This window comes from Styela clava, chromosome 11 (genome assembly GCF_964204865.1).
Source record: "Styela clava chromosome 11, kaStyClav1.hap1.2, whole genome shotgun sequence".
NCBI lineage: Eukaryota > Metazoa > Chordata > Ascidiacea > Stolidobranchia > Styelidae > Styela > Styela clava.
This window is the reverse complement of record NC_135260.1, coordinates 14789071-14811774: the sequence shown is the minus strand read 5'-3', so window position 1 is coordinate 14811774 and position 22704 is coordinate 14789071. Positions and strand designations below refer to the sequence as shown.

At 33.1% G+C, this 22704-nt stretch overlaps 3 protein-coding genes across 4 annotated transcripts; 2 read left to right on the top strand and 1 right to left on the bottom strand.

The window, feature by feature from the left end:
• The first annotated feature begins 824 nt into the window (after nucleotides 1-824).
• Nucleotides 825-13530, top strand: LOC120347553 (NFU1 iron-sulfur cluster scaffold homolog, mitochondrial-like). Of its 2 annotated transcripts, none has more exons than XM_039417575.2 (8): nucleotides 825-1083; nucleotides 1626-1861; nucleotides 3982-4126; nucleotides 6056-6119; nucleotides 11018-11162; nucleotides 11721-11830; nucleotides 12575-12712; nucleotides 13317-13530. In XM_039417575.2, exons 2-8 carry the CDS (start codon nucleotides 1651-1653, stop codon nucleotides 13335-13337), a joined length of 834 nt encoding a protein of 277 aa, XP_039273509.2. In that variant the 5' UTR covers nucleotides 825-1083; nucleotides 1626-1650; the 3' UTR covers nucleotides 13338-13530. The 2 variants fall into 2 exon arrangements, with proteins under 2 accessions (XP_039273509.2, XP_039273508.2); XM_039417574.2 differs by having other exon boundaries at nucleotides 833-1019.
• Nucleotides 13531-13571: 41 nt separating this feature from the next.
• Nucleotides 13572-14558, bottom strand: LOC120347554 (calaxin-like). Its single transcript, XM_039417576.2, has one exon. It carries the CDS (start codon nucleotides 14477-14479, stop codon nucleotides 13826-13828), a length of 654 nt encoding a protein of 217 aa, XP_039273510.1. The 5' UTR covers nucleotides 14480-14558; the 3' UTR covers nucleotides 13572-13825.
• Nucleotides 14559-16274: 1716 nt separating this feature from the next.
• Nucleotides 16275-21641, top strand: LOC120347869 (transcription factor MafK-like). The gene is made up of 5 exons (XM_039417981.2): nucleotides 16275-16441; nucleotides 17182-17286; nucleotides 18501-18626; nucleotides 20041-20157; nucleotides 20520-21641. The coding sequence occupies exons 1-5, from the start codon at nucleotides 16403-16405 to the stop codon at nucleotides 20595-20597; spliced, it is 465 nt and encodes a 154-aa protein (XP_039273915.1). The 5' UTR covers nucleotides 16275-16402; the 3' UTR covers nucleotides 20598-21641.
• Nucleotides 21642-22704: the final 1063 nt, after the last annotated feature.

Here is a 22704-nt window from a genome sequence, read left to right as displayed (position 1 = left end):
CTGAAATAGGGAAGAGCGAAAAGGACAGTTTACCCAGTCAATGCAATCCCAGCATCTGCTTATCGACCACTTTTAAAAATGCCTATTACTGTATCACCATAATTTTGCAAGGAGTACCTTTCATGCCCTCCTAAAGATTATCTTCAATCTAGGTTTTTACCTTCAAATCGTTTCCTATTCCAGAATGTTTTGTTGCATTTACAGAATTAATATTGAATAATCAGAAATTCTAATCCATCCTTCATGACTCATGAGGTATATTAAAAAAAACACTGTATCTGCCTAAATACCGCCAAACATCAATTTTTATTCAGCATTATTCAATGCTAAGCAGTTACGGCATTTGTTCTTGCATTACATTTTTGTCTGGCGTTATTTCAGTATTTAGGCATTTACAGCGTTTCTTTTGCTATGCCTTAGCCCCGTTCCTGTACTAAACTCCTAACAAAAAAGTATGTGGAAGAAAATAATAGTAGTTTTTGGAATAAATACTGATAAATCATGATTTTAATCCACAAATAATATAAAATTCTCGTGAACAGGAACTCTTTTGAATCTCATTCACACAGACAGACAGATCAGCATAAAGTCGTGCCATTTGCGTACGCAAGGTACGTTACACATATATTAAATGACTGCTTTTCCATTAGGCAATTGCGGTCATAGAACAAATAAAAACCATACAGCACAATACTAAAACAAACTATAATTCCTTACATATAATCATTAAATAGTAAATGCATTATAAATTAATTATCTATGAATTTGGCTATGGCCGAAAAAAAAGAAAAGTCACTATCCTATCCACAACGCGATAACGGAAAAAGGGCGATGAGCGCGGCGTTTGCGATATCGACTCAAGGTAAACATTCGTCATTCGCTTTCATGCTGCGCGGTTGTCCTGTAGTCGGCATTCTGCACGAATATCGGAATTCCGGTTTTGGAATTATGGTATCGCCGCGAATGTGCGGTGTAGGATCATTATTTTGCTCTCCACTTTTTAGTATGGAAGAAGAAAAGTAAGCATCGAACACTTCTACTGTACCATCTACTTATTTTGTATTTACAATAGGTGTAGGCGAGGTGAAAATTTTATTACTGTAATATAGGCATACCTGTAATACTTCTTAAAATAAGATCCCATTAGCAGGATTGTTACAAATGTTTAGCCAATTTAGTGCTTCCGTGGTATAAGTTCTTAAATAACGTAGGCTATTCTGATACCATGTTTCTTACACACTGACACATGTAATTACATATTATTTGATTGCAGCTTTTTGTCAGTTTTGCGTAGAATTATCAATTTCGGCTTTGTCAGTTTGTGGATATCAGTGAAACCAGCCCAATTATGCCAAAAGAAAACTTTGAAGTAGAAAAATCACAATTGTACACTGTTTTATATATTTTTGAATGAACATTGAAGTTCATGTAAACAGTATATTTGTATCCCAAGTGTATATTTTATAGTTGTACAGGTAATTTCTTTTTGCTCTCATTGCCTACACAGGGGTTGTGACTCCTCTTCGGCCCATGGGCCGCAGCCTGTGGAGTCACCATTTCTACACCTCATTGCAAAAAATCCGCCCAAATTTTTGTATTCCTAATTTATCGGTTATATTTTTTAGCCATAACCACCTGCTTGATGATACAATGAATCACCCTGGCATGACATGCAGAATGGAAAATACGAGATCAAGATCGCATAAATGTTCATCATATAAAAACAATGTTAGCAGATCAACTTCACACAACTCTGATATCTCAACTTCTTCACCTATATCACATTGTAGTTCATGTACGACAGATAGCCTGGGAGACAGGGTAGTTGTTGCTAGACCGGGATTAGTAATTGTTCGAAACGGTGAGAATTCATTTTATTATCGTTTGTGCAGTGTGCATGAAATGTTCGTGATCAATAATTGATTAAGGATCAAAGGATACAATTTATCGAATGCTAAATTTATTGTCTGATCCGCACCGGCTATTGTAATATCAATATCACTTTGTAAATCAATGAATATGTGGATATTCCTTCAGTCTTATTGCTAAAAACATTGGACTTAAGCTTTATTTATGATAACATGTAACATCTCAAGTAAAAGTCTCTGATTCAAATCCCATGCCCACCACCTTACCCAGGGTTTAGGAAATTGGATAGGCAGTGCTGAATATGAAAAATTCTAGTCCTTTTAGAACAGGGGTGTGCAACAGGCGGCCCGCGGGCCATAACCTGCCCCGCCAAGACAATAAGTCCGACCCTTGTCAACACTCGAGATATTTTCCCACTAAGCATCAAATTTTAACCTGACAGTTTATGTTAAAGTTCATAATTTTAAGTCTTCCTTCTTTTTGCCTTTATTACTGTAAGACTAAGCTATAGCGTTTTCGTGGTGAGAATTTTTTAATTCATTGTGTACCCGAAAGAAATTGAATTTTTTGAATGGCCCGGCTAGATCTCAAGTTGTCTATATGGCCCGCCGACAAAAAATACTGCACACTCCTGTTTTAGAATAAGGTACCTACTTCATAGCAGTATGTATAGAGCCTTGTTCAGAGTAGCCATATAAAATCGTCTTATGAAAATTATTATGTGGCCGAAGTAAGCTTGCCAGATTTGGGCATCGGGCTATATTTTATTCTTTATTGAAACTTGACCTTTATTGAATGAATTACTGGTTACTGGTAGACATATGCATTTGTATCATAATCCTTAATATGTTTTTGTTTGTGAGTTGTGACAAATCAAAATTTTTCAAATTGAACCTGATACCTATTATTTGATATTGTATTGATTATGATTATGTTCTAATATGATTACAAGACTGAATGTAATATAAACCAGCCATCTATTGTGACATGATCTATGGCCAACCATAATTTTGAAAATTTTTAAATTGTTATTGTTGTTTCTGTTTAGATTTGATGTTTTGATATATTCTATATATTGTCAATTTCAGCACAGTTTGTTGTTTTGTATAAACGTTCCATCATTGTACTTGCATGAATTGTGAACTTGGTGTTTTGCAACTGTTACATCTGGGAAATTGGTAAGTAGTATATAGATAAGAAGTATATCCAGAATTTGAACTAGATTTTTGCCATTATGTAGTTTGAAGTGCAATATTTTCAACATTCAACGTTTATTAAGAAAATAGAATAAATTTTAATATAGGATTTAGCTACATCTGATTTATTTAAGAATTTAATCAATTTTAGCTTTTTGTACATGCATATGATATATCATATGTACTTAAATGGTGATTTAACTGAGGCTATTGAAAGGATAGGTTGTGTTATGCATTTATCACTAACCTTTATAAGAATATCATAATGAAAATTATATTAGTCTTTTATGGATTTACACTCAGTCCTATGAATTTCAACTTAACATATATAAAGGTACTTTAATCACCATGTTATGTCTTACTATATATGCATTTGTTTTTTTGTTTGTTGTTTATTTAATGTTGTTGCATTGTAAAAAAGCTGTTTTATAAACCATGTTTGTGGAATTATATATCACTTGGTATACTAAGAATTTTCTGTTGTGTCAGTAATGCTGTATTTGCTAGATTGGAATGTTTTTCACTGGAGAATTATGATTATTATCACTTTTAAACTGGTAGGCCTACCTACCCAATATATAATCTTAAGATGATCTGGACATACTCATTTTCTCGAGTCCATAAAAGTTATTATTGATTTATCAAAAGTACCGGAGTGTTGAATCAATTATTTAAATTGCGAGACATACACCATGCTTCAGTTAATTGATCAGCTTACTGATTCATGCTACTATATTTAGATTTTGCTTAGAGTTAGGCCTAAATTAAAATAAAGGTATAGAAAGTAGGACAGCCAATTAAAAATTATCAAAGTCTTATCAAATGTAGCAAATGTCATTTCATTGCTATTTACATATTAAATTCCTTTAAAACCTCATTTTTCGTTGCATTAATTTTTTTCTCTTCTAATTTTCAGCTGAAAGCATGTCAATTGATTCTGTGCCTGCCAGCGATTCATCTGTTATGTTATTTTATCCTGGCTGCTCAGTGCTTTCTTGTATCAAAGATAAAGTGACCTTTAATTTCTCTTCACTACACAAATGCAACTCTCCACTCGTAAGGTAAAAAAGGGAATTTTTTATATTATGTCCTTAGAACTTGTTCCACACTTGAGAAATGAAACTCGAAATTTTATGTGACCAAGGTGTTACTAATTTAAGCGAGCATTTTATTAAGTCTGAAAAATCTTGTAGAATAACCATGACGCAACATGACGGTATATTATTGAGCCCAGATGTCATAACATAGACTCCCAGTTTAATAATAATGTCAAATATGGCAATAAGTTTGAATGGCCATTCAAAGCACCCGCTGCTAAATTTGCTCTATCTTCTCTCAATCAGTACAATCCCCCAATGTAGGATGTTGATAATGCCACTGCTATAGTAGCAACACATTCACACATAAAATCAGGACATTGAATCTATATAGAATGGTTATAGTATTGTGACAAAATGTATTTGTATGAACATTTGAACATTGACAAAATTATTAGTATTTATATGTTGTGTATGGTTTACTATGGATGGGCCTGGTGGTGACCACTTTCTCTATACGAATCTGGTGATAGTTAGGGTTGTTATTAAGGTCATATTTAATACAACTTTATTGAAGATGAATTTATACTGCAAAACTTGTGGTATTTGAGAAAGGGTTTTATGCTAAATACAGGTTGACTCACCGTATTATCAGCGTTGATTATCATCGATTTTATCATTACACCAATCAACGATTTTAAGATACGGTACTACTATTTCCCATCTTTTTTTCTGGAGACATTGTTTTATTCCACTTTTGTGTTTGTTTATCTTATTCCATGTATACATAATTTGATGATGGCTATTTCATTTGAATACATAACCACTATAATAGTGAAGTTTAGTTTCAGTCACCACATGTTTCTGGTTTATCTTGAGTTTTAATAATGAATGATAATCTTGCGATTCGGTGAACTGACGTCCAGTGCGTTACAAAGTTTGTGATACGAGTTTGCGAGTCGGGGAGATTGTGGTCGGGTATTGTGCAGTTTATAAAATATTAATAAATTTTGTGTCTCGTAGATTGGAGATGGGCATGTATCATTGTGGCTCACAAAGTTCATGGCCCAATTACTTTTTAAAATTGAATTTATCTTCTTTTGATTATTTAATTTTGGGAGAATTGTACGCTTGTTAGATCAACCCTTTTAAAATATTTTGTGTAAAGATTCATCTGCATATCACTGTGGCTAATTTCTTGGGTTGGGACCTTCCGGCACCTCAGCTCTTGCAGTATCATTTTTATGAAGAAGCATCTTGCAATTCAACATATGCTGACTGTAGATTTTTATCTTTTTTTCATGTGTTGTGAACTGAGTGTCGGAAATACATTCCTGTCAAATATGTGTGACTGAAATAGTCTTGAATTAAATGTTATATGAGTCAATCCATCGGTGGCTGAAGTAAATTGAAGGAGAAACGGCTATTTTTACAGATGTATTGATTTGTGTTAGTTTCTCCCTTTTTTATGACGCAAGCTGGTATTACTTATTGCAATGTAAAAAATATTTTTGGGAAAATGCACTTTCAAACCAAAGTATTGTATTCTTGCTCTACACACATTTGAATCGTTTTTCAGGTTTATGCTTTGCCGTATAAAATGTATTGACATTGATAAAATGGTGCGATATGTTCGTCTCTATCAGTGATCATCAACTTTTTTTGGTTTGCTAAAAACTTTTGATATCTTAATTTGCTTGCGGAACACCAAATAAAAATTCAAATTTTTCGAAAATATTAATCATGGTAACTAATAATTATCTCAATTCCTGTGTTGATCTTTGAAGAGCAAATTTCCACTGCTGTCAAGTTTTAATGGTAGAATAGAAATAAAACCTCAAAACGAGATTCAGGGATTTTAGAGTCCATGATTTAGAATCTTATCACCAAACAACCACACTTTTTGAAAATCAATGATCCCTATATATTGTAATTCCGTTTATTTTTTTTCAGACAATTATTGAAGTTAAATGGAGTGGAACAAGTGACCTTAGCATCAGATCATATACAAGTCAAGGTAAGAAAAATGGTGACTAATTGCTTTATAGTAAGTTAATTAAGGAAGGCAAAAAATGACCCCTAAAACTTTGGTCACATGATTTTGATATTATTCAAATACTTGAATGCATAACTTTTTTCTATGAGATGTAGAATATATTTTGGGCATGTGACAATGACAATATGCTTTGGTTTATTCACATAACTTCAATTTCAATTGTCAGTCTTGTATATTCTGTTTTTGACAAAAGTTGATATGTGGAATATTATTTTTGTATTTTTTTAATGCAATTGTAACTTGGTATTGGTTGGATATGTTTTGTTGATGGCTCAACCTAAAATACTTGTGAAAATGTGCAAAAACAGTTACATCACTCAAGTCTGCTTGTTTTCTTAATATGGGCTAGATATTCTTCTTGGTTTAAAGTTCGTTTTTCATTTATATTTGTGCCTTATAATGCATGCATCTATAATAAGAGACAACAGAGACTTATTATTCTATGGGTCAATCAGGACAAATAATTATATGCTTAGTGCAGATCTCAGTCTCATGGGAATTTTACCGGTGTCTGTGAGAGCATAAAAATAATATATATTGACAGGTTGTGTCTGACTTCTTCAATATGGATCTTTGAAAATAAAAATAGCTTCATAATTTTTATATTCCATTGTTAGTAAACTGTATATTAGAAGTAAAATTCTATTCATTGACTGATCTGCAACATGTTTCTCAGAAGGATTCATTTGCAAGCATATTATTCTATTCAAATCATTCAGGGATAACTTGTAAGTAAGTCAGTACACTAATCCAGACAAAAATGTTCCTAGTTATTTCACAAGCATTACAATGCCCTTGTACTTTCACCTGGTGGAGCAAAATTTTTCTTCGTGGAAAAAAAGGTTCTAAGAAAAGGGGCGAATTTTGACATTATAAAAAAATTATATTCGAAAAATTGCTAAAAATGAATGCTTTTAAAACTGTTTTCTAATCAGAGTTTGATCCAATATTCACCAAAGTATTATGAGATTGGAAATCAAAATTATATCTTTTTCTCATGTTTTCACAAACTTTTTTCGAGTTTAGTCATTTTGGGTTAAAGCTCTCGATATTCTTTAAATTGGGAACATTTTTTTAAAATACATGTTTTGTTGTTTAGATATCCTTTCCATATCTGAATATATATGAAAATTTAACCTAGATCAGAGTTCCTATGCAAAGCTGTTAAACATTTTTAGGGAAACAATGTAGTACTGAATATGAAAAAATTTAAAAGTATGGTTCTGTTGTATGTTTCACCCATAATAATTCGTATCCTTCAACACTTAGTGTTGAGGATTCTGATACATAGCATTTCTCTGTATCTAAAATTAATTAAAAATTTTCTTAATGAATTTATGCAAATGATACTACTCAGCCATATCCATTAAGCAATCCATATTAAAGCATAAAAGTCTTTATTTGACCCATTAGCCATTAAATATCCTGCCTCCATGTCTGAGATGGAATGTTCCTAATTTCTTTACCTTCTGGCATCAATTATTTATCTTTGGAAAGTTTGATGAATAACGCGTCACTTACAGTACTAGATATTTATCACTTTTTGTTAAAATCGAGCGTGAACTATTTATAGAGCAAGGTATGTTATCTCATTTTATCATGAGGATATGTTTGGCCTGCTCTAATATATAAATTGAAATTGAATTAACCATTTATATATTTGGGTGTGATTGCATCATCGGCTTAAGCAAAATAATTCGATTAACGCCCAAAGACAATGCTATCTCATTTTCAATTCAAAAGCATTATTGGATAAAATGGTTAAATCTACAACCACTGATACACATTCAATTCCAATTGTGTTCCATATGTACCAAATATTTAAGGAAAATTTCGTCTATGATAGTGGTTATCGAACGGTGGGGTGCGTAGACAATTTTTTTTTGGGGGGGGGGTGGAGGTGTGAAGCTAATTAAAAATAAAAATATTTGTTAGATTTGTTCTTGCCCACTTTATTTATTTTCAAAACTTTTAATTTATTTCATTATTTACGTTCCATGTATTTCCGATGTGTTTGTTGAATAAAACATACTTTCGTCTAACTATCTGTTATTTGTAGCTCATTGCTAGCTAGTTAATTTTGAAGGTGGGACATTTTGAACATTTTTTGTTATGCAGGGCAGGCAAATAAAAAAACTCCAAAATTTTGAATTGAACTGAAATTTGGAAGTTTTTTTTTCGCTCTTTCCTGTATAATTGTCTAGCTAGATTGACAATCATCGATGAAGTGCTTAATTAATTAATAAAGTCATTTCATATTCCTTCAGGAAAATCAATAGATAAGTGTATTCTGGATGGTGAATTACACCTTTTTAATGAATAAATCTCAAATTTTATTCCATAATATTTTTCATGATAAATGATAGGATATTTCTCTGTGATTTTACTGAAGAAATATGGAATGACTTTATTAATTAAGCACTTCATTGAAGATTGTCAATCTAGTCATAAAATCTAATGAAAACACGCTTCATTAATGTAATTAGCTTTCGAAATCATGTTTGTTTTATTTAATTAACTAGTGAATTTTTTTATATGCCGTCCATTTATTTCATAATGGAAAAATTTGAAACGATTACGGTTATAAAAATTTAAGTTTGGGTTATAGTTTTTGAATAAAAATTAATCATGTATATGGATTTGTGGATATATGGATTAGTTGTACCTAGAAAACTATCATCATATCATCAATTCTTTGAATTTGGGGTCAAAACCGTATGGTGTCACTGGTAAAACTACTATTGTGAAGGTCGTAGCAGTGGTGTATGACAGGTTTTATTGTGATGTGTCTTTGCTCTCCACATTAATAATTCATTAGAGGCGTTCTTATCCAGACTTAAGTTATGCCTTCACTAAATCCCTAGTGGCACCTATCTGAAGATACAATTATTTTTGCTCATTGAAACTATTTTCTGTAAACTTTTACGGTTTAAAGATCAAAATGTGATCTAACATTTACTTATACCGGTAATAATCAAAATTGTCAGAGGAGATCGAATTGATTATAGAACATTGCAATTGATGACTTTTAAAAAAAGGGTTTTATTGTTCGAGTTATTCTCGACAATGTATGTTTGAATACCGTAAATGTTATAGAATTTTATTGCTTTCGTAGCTTCTTGTTACACTGCTATAACTGAATGAGATACACTTAAATGTATTGATATGAAGCTCATAGTTAAGAAATTTCAGTTGCCAAACGTGGTTTTCTGTGATTTCTCGTATACCTATCAGCCAAAAAAAATTTTTCTTAGAAATTCAGCTGTATGGAATTCACATCTCATAGCTGTTTTGCTGATCGTATTGACACAAACCATCGCATTGATCGGTAGCTCTTCAGTGGGCGCCCGAAACTTCACTCAGAGATCAATACCCCCTATTTCGAATTCCTTATGAAAAAAATTCAAAAGCTTTTCAGTAACCATGACAGTCAAGGTAAATTTATAATAATGTCAAGTTCTCGGATCTCGGTGCCAGAAACTTCACTCATATATCAATAACCCATATGTCTGAGTGAGTGCACTAGACCTTGCTTTGAGAGAATTCCTTTTAAAAAAATTCGAAAGCTATTTAGTATGACAGCCGAAGTAAATTTATAATAATGTTACGTTCTCAGCACCTGAAACTTCACTCAGATTTCAATACCCCATATTTCTAAGTGAGTGCACTAGACCTTGCTTTGAAGAAAATTCGCGTATAAAAAAATTCAAAAGCCATTTAGTAACCATGACAGTCAAAGTAAATTTACTATAATGTTAGGTTCTCGATTCATAACATTGACCTAGGCTTTAAAAAATGAAATATTTATAAAAAAGTATGCTTCAAACAATTATTTGTTGTAGTATCAGAAACTATACAAGTCTATATGCATTTTTATGTAATGTTGAATACAGTACCGGTAATTGGAGAAAAAAAAACAATGGTTTTAGAAAATAGTTCTTCAGCTATATGCACAAAATAATCTAAATATTGAAGCCAGTGGAAGATAATAAAATAAGATAATCATTACCGGTAATGATAATGCTTCATTCATTACTTGAAATATGCTTATTAAAATATGTTGAATTTACTGCTATGAAAATCCTATTTGCTTGATTCCAGGTCAAGCTTCTTATTGTTTAATCTTTATTGATTATCTCATCTGTGTATATGAAATTATAGTATCCTATATTTTTCCCTAGTCCAGCATAGTTGTGTAACTAATATAATAAGGAGTGCCACCAATATTCATATGTGTTAGAAGATATGGATTCAACAAGTACAATTGAGTCTATGCCTTATGCCTAATCTCTAGAGTATTATGCCTAAATATTTTTGATACCGCTCTCAATGTAATGTTAAAATTGGAAGTGGGGTTAGACGATTACTGGGCTTGCGATTAAGATTAATTGATCTGGATATTCCATCATAATATTAACTGAACAAATTTTTTATTGATTGTTTACCTATTTGTTTTTCAATTCGAAAATTGTCAGGAATACCCATCTCTTAGTTTTATATTAAACTTGAACATGCTTCTGATTCGCATAGTGCCAAAAACTTTTTCGGAAATTTCTAATATATCTACAGATGGATAGTAGTTTGAATAGAGACTGTGAAAGTGATTTGAACTATCGATGTCAGCAAAATTGTCACATGGATAAAACTGGCTTGTAACAACCAAGTGTTCACTTGGACATTGCTTTTGCAAGTTAAATTTCCTAGTGTACGCTCAAATTTCATATCATGCACTAGGTAGTTAATCAATGTGGAAATATTGAATGAACCAAAGAAAAGGTACTCCACATAAATATATACTGTTCTATCTTTTATACCATAAATGTTAATTATTAGCACTTACGCAAGATTCTTTATTCCAGAAAGTCTGTCATAAACACAAGGACAACACAAGTCAAAGGTTTTGTTCTGTTAGTTGGAGAAATTTAAAACCAGAAATTTTAGCAACTATGATAGAATTTTTTTCGAGTGGTATACCTGTACTAGAAGAAGAAAATATGAGTTGTGGTAAGTTTTGTGTAGATAGCACTTTCTTATTCCTACTTACTGCAAGTCATAAAATTGTTGCTGCCTATATGGGATCCGTATCATGCCTTGTTTACAGCACATTAGTTCCATGTCAAAGTAATTAACTATTATCTGTAACAGAAATCTTTGACACTTTTGATAGTATGACAACTAGTAATGTGATATTTATTAAAATCGGATGACTACAGGGTTCCACTAACTTTACAATGTCAGTCATTCTTGAAGGAGATTTCATGAAATGTATTTTTATAAAACGTATTTGCCTTTTGCTTCGAACTAGTCTTTACAAAAGGAGCCGACGGATATCTAAGGAGTTAACTTTATATTGAAAGGAGTGGAATCTTTCCTGTTTGACATGCTTTTCAACTTTATTACACTCTGGGTGAGGTGGTGGGCATGGGATTTCAACCTGAGGTTTCAGCCTGCTAGCGACACAATCATAGTCTAACGCTTTAACCACTAGGCCACTGCGCAATGGTAATTTGGATATTAGAAGCATAGTTTCATCAGCTTACCTCGTTTCACTTTTGTTTTCAGATTCATTAATTTCTTTATGTGAAGAAGATTCAGGCCTTATTATTCAAGATTTAATTGAAAGTAGAATCAGGCCCATGGTGAAGCAAGAAGGCGGTGATGTTGCATTTGTCGTGAGTATTGATATTTTTTCTAAAATTCACTCTATAATGATTTTTTGAGTAGGCCTAATCATCAAGTCATCTGTTCTATCACACACTCTAATACTGACCTGGGCGAACTGTGGCCTGCAAAAAATAGCGTAAGGAATTTGATTGCGATTAAATTTAGTTTTGGTAAGACATTTATCATTTTTCACTTTCGCTTTAAAACACTGTAAATATTGTTCATAAAATGTAACTTTTTATGTCATATTTACATAGCCTGTCTAGGAGGACAAAATTTTTGGCCTGTTGTCCATCCCTGCTCTAATATTTGTGTTGCTTAGGGGATCGATTATTATGCAAACTCAAATCTCTATTATTTGTCATAGTAGCTATTTAAAATATGATTTAAAGTTTTTTGTGCTGATCATTTTAATTAGAATTCCCTACTTTTTGTGTTGATATGGAATATTGAATTCCTGGCACATGATGTGCATTATAGCAATATTCAATACGATATTAAATTTAACAGTTTGCTCTGTCGCTTCTCACTTTTCTCGTTCAAAGGTTATGACCCATACCTAATTGATTTCCGTAACGGTGATTATTACATTGCTGGGTTTTATTGCATTATCGCACTAAACAATGTAACAAAGAACACATTACAAATTTTTTTATTGCATTTTACGGGTGGTCGCAATGCCTCTCTCATTGGGATATGAGTTAGTCACTGAAAATTTGTCCAAGATCCATTTTATCGCTCCATTCCCACAGGAATACAGGTCTGATCATTGCGTTGTTCTGACATTTTCTGGGACGTGCATATCTACGCGAGCTGCAACTAATGTTTTAAAAGATGTCATCCTTGGGCTTCTGCAATTTCATGTGCCAGATGTATCAGATATCATCGAGGTATTTATTACCTGCTAAAAATTGCTAATTGAGAAAATATGGTATAAATTCTAAAGTTGAGTAATTAAATGTTTAATGGCAAATGTACATTGGCAATATAGCAGTTTATCGATCCACGTTAGCCTTTTTCTAGTTTTGCAGCTTTGACGTTCAAACAACATGGTATTTTTTTTTTAAATATTTTCTTATGATAATTTGAAAAAAAGTTGTTTTGAGATGTTTTTTCTTGTTATCACAGTTAATGGTATATTAGTCAACTTTCAAAACTTTTTTTGGTACTTGTTTCATTGCAAAATGTCAGAAAATCTGATAACATGGAGCATAGAATGTTCAGCAGATAATTCTTTTTGAGTTAACTGCCCCCCAAACAATGATTTTGACTAGTTTGGCATAGTGACTTCCGACCCTCTGTAATATCGACGTGTCAAGCATCACTATACTGAAAGCAACAGATTGTTAGAAATATTTACACTGCTCTTTCAGAATTGAAAATTCACAGATCATTGATTTTTTATAATTTGTGCAACAAGTTTATTAAGAAAATTCATTGAAATACTTTGCGCTACACATTTACAAAATGTTAAGATCAATATTTTTTTTTCAGATAACTTCCACTCCCACATGATATTAGTTCCAAGGTTTGTCTTGCTTTTCGATATGAGTTGATAGTTCATTTACCGCGTTGCCAAAGAAAATGTGATGGAGAGAACAAATGAAAATACTGGCTGCTTCTACAGCTGCCAATTTTACAGTTATATAAATGTTCAAGTTAAATATCACCTATAATTTTATTTACATATACTATCGCAATAAATAAACACATATATTTAAAACAATAGACTTCTTTTATTCGGAGTAAATGGTATATGCAGGCAATTGGTTAGGAAAAACCAACTTGGCCTTGCTAATAATGTATAGAATGGAAAGGTTTTATTAGTGACTGCTATAACATATTAAGCTAGTAATGTGCTCATCAGGCCTGAATTGTACTAGTACCTCGTCATATATTGCCAAATACTTTTATGCGGAATCTTGTGCAGTTATTTAAGTTCAGAAAATTTTTTCAATGGTTAGTCATACTTTGGTAAAAATTTAAATCTGCTTAAAATGTACTTAGTTTTTGGAGGAGAAATCTGTAAAATCCATTGCAACATCTGCTAGTTTAGCTTCATATACTTCTAAGCTTTTCTCGTCTGGTAGACAGGGTCCGAAAGCTTCCAATAGGAGTTCTTCTGCTACAACTGCTTGTTTGAAATCTGCGAATGAAAGACGACTGTCATGATCAAAATCCATTTTCTTCAATGCTGTTTCAACCAAGTCTTTTACGCCTTCATCTGGATCTTCTTCGGTCGGTTGCTTTACTAAAGAATTTTTCAGCATTTGGAACATTTCCTCACGCGATATGTAACTATCGCCATTAAGATCATACACTTTGAAAGTATAATCAATTTTTTCATCAAGTGTTCCTCTCATGAAAACAGATAAACCTTCAACCCATTCTTTTGTGTTGATGTAAGAGTCACTGTCTGTGTCAAATGCTCGAAAAACACGATCCATAAGTAGATCTTCTGTCATACTGAACCAAACTTGCAAAAAATCTCGAAATTGGTTTCGATCAAGTTTTTCGCCTTTGTTGTTGAAACCTTTGAACAACACAAGCAAGGCTTGGACTTCTCTTCTATTGAAGTGAAGTGTTGGTGCACCTTTGCAGATATCATCTGCATCTTTTTGTAGATTTTTCCTATTAAGTCCATTCATGATATACATTATGTCAAATACACAATATCTTAACTTTAAATTTCTACTTCATTTTCATACTAATGACTCTGTAAAAGAACAGGACATAGTTTCGTTTCAAAGTAAGATTTTTGACCTTTTCCTATCTTCCATTTTTTTTTTACAAAAACTATCAGGAGCATGAAAGCTTTAGAATGGAAGTCAACGAAATTGCTGTAATATTGAAGCGGTGGTTGATTTTTGGTAGATCTATGATGATTATGAACAATAATTTTGATCATTCATACCTACTTAGGTCTAGAGTCACAGAACACTTGAACATATGTTGTTGGGAGATGGTATGGAGGTATACAGATATTTCGCACCGCTGATTTTTCCGGCCACAATGGTTGGTTTGAGTTGTGATTTTTAGTCACCTTGTGAGTTGTTTTTAACAGTACATGTGGAATTGTAGGATAGTTGAGGCTGATACTATGGTAAACAAATATCAATAAATAAGTCAACATATACTTGTAGGCCTAGACTATATTATTATTTTTAAAAAACTCCCAATGCACTGAAAGTCAAAATCACAACTCCTTATGTGGTACCAATAGATTTTGTAATAAATAATTTGCCCAGTCATGATATACGTTGACTGGAAAAACATAAAGACCAAAAAGGCGACTTTCACAATCCAGTTTTTAATGGAGCTTTCTTGTCAGGAGAACAGCTGCCAAAATGCACGTTTCATAGTTAACTACAAAACAGGGGTGGACAACTGTGAAGGCAGTGCCAGTTATTGACTGTACTATTCAGATGGTAATTATAAAGCAGATTCTGAATTGCTATATGTTCAACAACATACAAAGCATTGGGCAGTTCCGCGTGCGAGCAGATTATAGGTTAACGTTAACTGTTATGAAGATAATGTCAAGAACATCTCTATTGCTGACAGCCTCTAACACAGTTTTATCATTCTTTAATATAGTAGGTGATCACGAAATGTTAAACCAACAAATAGTAACAGCCATTCCATTGGCATTTTCGGAACAAAATATGTACAGACGTATAACGTAGTCGATAAACTTAGACTACTTACTACACAGCAATGCTGGAAAGCAAGAACGCGGCGATGCTCGTATCCAAGGAAACCATGTAATCACTAGGTGGCACTCGTGAGATATTGAGAAAAAACTTGAGATGTAGATCAACCGTAAATATGATCAACCAACAAAAACAGTACAAGCCAAGCGTTAGTGTGCGATATCTTGGGGCACTAGGGTTGAAATATTTATTTCAAAACTATGAAAAAATACTTTTTCGGTTATTCAATATAAGTATCTTTATGTATAAGTACATCACATGGCCATAAGCAGAAATTCCTTGTTAGGGGGTTTTCATCGAAACTAATTTTACCAAAACTAAATGCAATGACCATTAATTTTTTTTATTGAAATCCATCCCATTTTTTCACATTTAATATAACAATGATTGTTATATCGTCGGTAGTCATTAGTAACTTTTGTATAAGCAAAATTTCAAATTTATGTAGGAGTTTTCATGACTTGTTCGGTCACGTTCGAAATTGACGTCCCTATTTCATTATATGCTACATCTATTCTATATTCATTCCTGATTTGGTTTTCTTTCTGAAGTCTTTGTTATTATTATTCACGTATTGCCCATGTGCTGATTATTTTGTCATGCAAACAACGACTAACATACCGTGTGCATACCATACCATATTTGGGGAAATAAAATCTCTGCAAATTTACCATTTTATTTCAAGCCATATTCTGATGTTCATGTTCTCACTCGTGGTGGCACTGCAGAGCAATTTACTCACAGTTTCGTTTTCGCTTGACGTTGTGCTGTTCTAGTTCCTTCGCTGTGTGCTAAAACTGTTATCTGGGTACACTGCTTGTTTCAGTATTCTTGAGCTTTGTCAGAGAAAAAACATTGTGTGAGGTGATGGAAGATTCTGAGAACGTGCCTGTGAAAAATTCAGAGGTAAGTTTGCTGTCTATCTAAGTAACCTAGGCTATATTTCTGTGTTTTTAGACTACTGGTACTACAGTACTAAGATTTCAGACTCTTTTAGTCTCAAAGTGTTCTATTCTTGTACGGTACCTTATTCAGTACTGCAATACGGTTAGTCAGCAGTCGAACTACAAAACTGAGCTTAGTTCAATAGATATCGGTTTTCATATTTTATTTATTCAAAAATCTTGTAATTGTCTACTTCTGTACTTTGTAATTTTGTTTTTTTGATAAATGAAAATAAAATCCATCCCCCAAAATAATCCCTAGTGTTATTATTTGAAAAAAAATTGGTATAAGACCTTGTCCTAAAAAAACATGGTATGCTATTTATGAATTCATTCTTTTTAAGTACGAAGTACGATTGTTGTGATGTGTTTTTTCCAATTGTTTGAGTCTGGGTGAATAAGCACAAACAAACAAACAATAGGCTACAAATATTACTCTAGGTTTTGCCCATTTTCACGATCTTTCCGTCTTCATTGTCTGTGTTCTTTATTTATTTTTTTATTTGTATTCTGTGTTGTAGACGAAAGATTGAAATAAAACTATAAATAACTTAAATAACGAGTTGCACATTTAATAACCTATTATGTTCCCAGTTCAGAATGGCACATTTGTATTTATATGTGACAAAGAAACCCTTTAATTCAACTGTCACTGTTAATTTTGTTTGTACTGATGTATATCTCACTTGACTATAACTTAAGGTCAAGATGGAGAATATTGGACAAGGACATCAATTTACAGATGATGAATTGCTTAACATGAGTGTGAGAGATCTTAACAGAAGTTTACGAAACCTGACACCAGAGGTAGTATAAAATCATACTTCATTATAGCAAAACAGATTTTAAAAAGAGAAACGTATGGACAAAAATACAGCAAGTAGACCTGTTATGTTAGGAAAATATATAAAGAATAGAAATTTAGTAGTTTCTATACCAGTGTTTCTCAAACTGTGTGCGGCACACTAGTGTGCCATGAGAGATTCTCAAGTGTGCCGCGGAGCTTTTTGGAATTCTAGAAAATAAGCTGTTTGTATTACACATAGACATGCACGCAACTTATGAGATTTGATAATCCATAATTAATTAGACTGATAATATTATTGCATTTGCCTTGTCTTGTAGTAAGGGGTATTGTTCCAGTATACTTGCGTTGTGATGTGATAATGTTTTTTGTAAAAATGATATCCACCTTCCACTATGTTCAATTGAGCGTTGAGTTAGGCCAGTGGTCGGCAAAATTTGTGTACCTGCGGGCCGAATATACACATTTCCCGTTCAAATGACGATCTGTCAAGCGAGTACGAAGTTTGCAGACCCCTGAGTTAGGCTAACAGGAAAGCCAGTTTGGTTGAGTTTTGGCTATCTGCTAACAAATTCTATTCAATCATCGGTGCAAAATCCATCAAAATAATCTATCCATTTGCATCTACATGGCTCTATTAATCTGTATTTTCTGCTCTGGCTGTAATCAAAAGCAAAAAAGGGAGCGACGGACCCTCGTTTGAGTCGTTTCTCAAAACAGGCACACACATCGCATTAACATTTGTAGAATAATTTGTCCAAGTCTAGCTCAAATTTTTCACAAGTGTGCCGCGAGATTTTTCTTATTTGCTGGGTGTGCCGTGAGCAAAAAAAGTTTGAGAACCACTGTTCTATACGTTCAATATTCATTATAAAGCACTGTATATAATAAACAGCTTACCACAAGGCTTACTCTTGTAACCGTATATGCTGCGTATTGGAACATAGCCTATCACTCCGAATATTGCTGATCTTGATAGACTTCAATGATCATTTTTTTTAGAACATAGATTTTAAAAAATTTGTGGACCCAACTGTTTATTTATCAGTCATCTACATTTCATATTGGAAATTTTGAAGGTTTGCTTCTGATGTGGAAACTTGGTCCACCTTAATGTTTAGGAATGTGTTACCTGAAGTAGGGCAGTGTCAGTGATATGCTAAATGGATTTCTTATGATGCAAATTGAAAATATATATCAAAATATTTTTTCATAGGAAAGTAGGAGATTAAAACAGAGAAGGCGAACATTGAAGAATCGTGGTTATGCAGCATCATGCCGTATCAAACGATTAACACAGAAAGATGAACTGGATTTACAAAGACAGAAGCTGCAAAAAGAGGTTGGCGCGAATAATGATTATCCAGATTAATATATATATATATAACTTAAATGTCAAAATATATTGAATATTCAACCACCGGTACTACTTTACTGTATCAATAGTAAATTTTGCAGAAAAAACGTCAATTTGACTCGATTTGCAAGTAGAGATGTACCGATACCACTTTTGTCACCGATACCGATCCGATACCAGCTAAAAACGCCGATACCGATACGCCGATTCTACAAAAAGGCCGATATTACCGATATTCCGATACCGATACTATATAATTATTACTTAATTAGGTGTGCTGTGTAGGGCAGACGGGTTAAAACAATGGTTTTTGAGCGTTATTCATAGTACACATTATTTCAGATCGAAAAAAAAAGATATATCACATAATATGAAATTAATGTTTAGTATCCATATGCTTTAACTGATTAAGATACATTGCACAGTAACGCTAGTAATCTCGGTGTTCAATTAGAAAACTCAGAAGCCGGGATGTCCAATTTGAATTTAATGTTAATATCGCGACCTTCGAATATCGTTATTCGTGTTTGAAAGAATATCGAATATCACCCACACATTCTAGCGCCGCCGTCCTACGTTCAAATAAAAGCATTTTACAAATATTTTATTTCGCAATAAGTCAAAGCCAACATGAAAGAATATCAATCAGCACCGACCAAAAGAAGGCCTACCTATAACCGTCGAGGATGTATTTTTACTTCACTATTGTATATTATTATACAATTGCTATCATATATTTTGAGACAGTCCAGGGCTAGGCGGTCATATCAATATATCTATAAAGGTATTGTGTAGTTAAAAAAACTAAAATTAATAGCTGCGTAGAGGGATAATTGTGTCGGAATTTAGTTTATCGATGTCGACGGACTAAATGGCACTCGTACTTGACGACAAACAGTCTATATTTCTTCATAATTACTATGTAATATTATAAATGTCAATATAAAAATTTGACAGCGAAAATAGCCAAATTAGATGAGCTAGTTTGGCTGATAAATAGCTAAAAACATGTGCATCCTATTCTCTCGCAAGGGTGGGGACATGTAGGGCTCATAGCTCACGATCTCTCCAGACAAAAAATAAATTAAAAAGTAGTATTCCAACTTATCTTTTAAAACATTCTGGACCATATCAAAAAGGTAAATATATCGGAAATATCGGCCTTAATCTAACCGATACCGATACTTGGCCGATACCGAAAAAATGGCCGATATTGCCGGTACCGATACCCGATACCGATACATCGGTACATCTCTATTTGCAAGTACCATTATATCGGATTTGGTTTAAATTGAGTTTTTCAGACACTCTTGTGTAATATGCAATCAGCAACTACCAAACTGTATTATAATAGATGATATTTGTCGCATAATTCAAATGGAGCATTTCATACAAACAGGTTGAAATGATAGCTGAGGAAAATCAAAAGATGAATATGGAATTAAGATCATTACAAAAGAAATATGAAGATCTTGAAACATTTGCTAAAAGCATGGCAAAGAATAATAATTCCGAGGTAATTCCGAGGTTTAGACTGAAATGAGCTCCCTCTAGCTATACTGTATATTCTCTCATGATTATCCATTTTCATTGTGTATTTTCAAACCCAACTCACTGTACAATGAAATCATGAAGGTTGATATATAAAATGTAGGAAAGTTAACCATAAGATCATTTAACTAGTTGTACATTACTTTGGTTAGTTGTAATCTATCTACAGTCATACTTGTAAATTTTGACTGATTATTACATTTACTCAAATGCAAATGTGATATATGTACAGCATTTTGTAATGCTGGTTTAGTAATAGAAAACTTTCGACTCTCACCTTTACCTCTTATGTTATGTGCAAGTAAATGTTTCTGATTTTATCACCAGTCACCAGAAACACTAGAAGATGAAGAAGAATTTTCATCAACGCAAGTTACAACTATTTTGAACAAGACAGAAACATGATCGCTCGCAACATGAGATTTAAAACTGTTATCTCTAGTGAAATTAAACTATCTTGGGTCGAAAAAACGGGTCGATATCTTATGCTTGACAAAGTGCTATAAAGTTGTTCACTCTGTTTGGACTAATGCGCTTTACTCAATCATTATTTTCAAATATTTTCTGCACTTATCAATATCATATTGTCTTCTTTTTAGATTGCTAATATCAGTTTTGTGGCAGACTTGATTTGTTGTAAATGACTTCTGCTATTAGTTACTTGGTTTTTAATGATCTATACATGTATTTGGTATTGACGAGGATGCTTGAATAGGAAGACTTTTTTTTGTAGTAAAAGCTTCATGAATAAGATGAGCTCACCATGTCAGGCATTATGTAGTACAATTAAATTACCATGTGTGAAATCAGATACTGTTTGTTCATATGAAATTTGCGTTATGAATACCTTCAAGCGTTCTGAGTTGTGGAAATATTGTTACTTCTGCCTGTGTTCTCATGCTAATAAATTTTTGATTTCCTATATTATGAGTACCGTATATATTAGTGTTGACTATATTTCAAATTTTTTTTTTATATCATCTCGTGCATTATACGTACACATAAGTATGGTTAGGTACATCATGGAGGTTACATAACTTGATATTTGTTCTCCTCACTCATTTCGGTTACCTAAATTGGTATTTGTCTTCCTACATCATTTCTCATAAACCTATATGCTGGACAGTTGAAATATCAAGTGGAGTATACAAATATAGATTACACAATATGGAAAAAGTATGGGTATTTGGTCCTGGCATTCAACACATTTGTATTTGATCTTCTTTGCCATCCCTTTGCAGGAATGTAGAGAACGGAATCACATTGGTGTGCCGAGTTGAGTGGTTTAGACTTTAGATGGTCCCGCCAAATGTGTAAAACTGCTGTGATGATACTTCTCCATATCTCCAAATTTTGATTTTGCTTCATTTTCATTTACGTTGAAATGTTTATTTGCTTTTTGAACTTGTCCTTGTCAATAAATAAAGAGTAAATTCCTCTGCTGCCTTATTTTACGCCACATTTGCTTGTGCTCGCTATAATCCGATGTTGGATAGAAAGTGTACATTTGGATCGTTTTGCTCAATTGGTTTTATGGAAAATATTCCTTCTCCGCAGCTAATAAACCAATCAATTTTAAGGTTTCAGGAGCTAGGTTTTTCTTTCAGAGAATAACACTTTTCGGCGCTCCCGAAGAATGTGCACCAAGATGGCGAACAACCTGAACCCTAACCTGGTACACATACTATGTTCAGGTTGTGCGCCATCTAGGTGCGTGTACTTCTGGAGGTCCCACTTCTTTGCAACTTACAGCCCAATTAATTTCAAATTTTCAATACTTATAAATAGTAGAAGTCGCCAGTGGTAATATAATTAATGTCTCCGTATTCGGGTCCTATGCGGCTTAAATTTATCTTAAAATTATGCTGTTTTATTTTCACCCATGGGAACACATTTATTATATGACATATTGAATGACTTATTAGGACATTTGACTTCGCCGTTGTTGCTCTCATGTTGGTCTTGGGTTCTATTTATCCAAAGTCTGTAAACAGCTCTGAAATGTATTTATATTCCCAGATCTAAATGGAGAGTAAGACTAGTATTGTAATTATTATCTTACTGGGAATGCATCGTTCCACATGAATCAATCCTATGATCAAAGCTTACTCTGATGATCGTTCGTCTTTAGACTCTAAAGTTTCGTACCTATCTCGTATCGAACCAAGCAGTGTGCATCAATTCATGGGACATTATTGCTTTGTTATTTATCAATATCTCGTATATACAAGGCTGGGGATTTTCGAATACCTGAACATTCTTGGTCGAATATTTTTCTCGGATATACGGAAGATAACTAAATTGATACAACGGCATGATTGTATGCGATTTATTTGTAAATGGGCCATTCAGACATAATTTACTGAAGACTGACATAAATTACTGAAAGCATAGAATCCATCACTCAGTTAGTTCGATGTGTTGTCACACACGATAAAAACATGTTTCATCACTCCCACACTAGAAAGAAGGAGGTAATATGGGAAAATTGCATTTTAAAATACAAGATCCT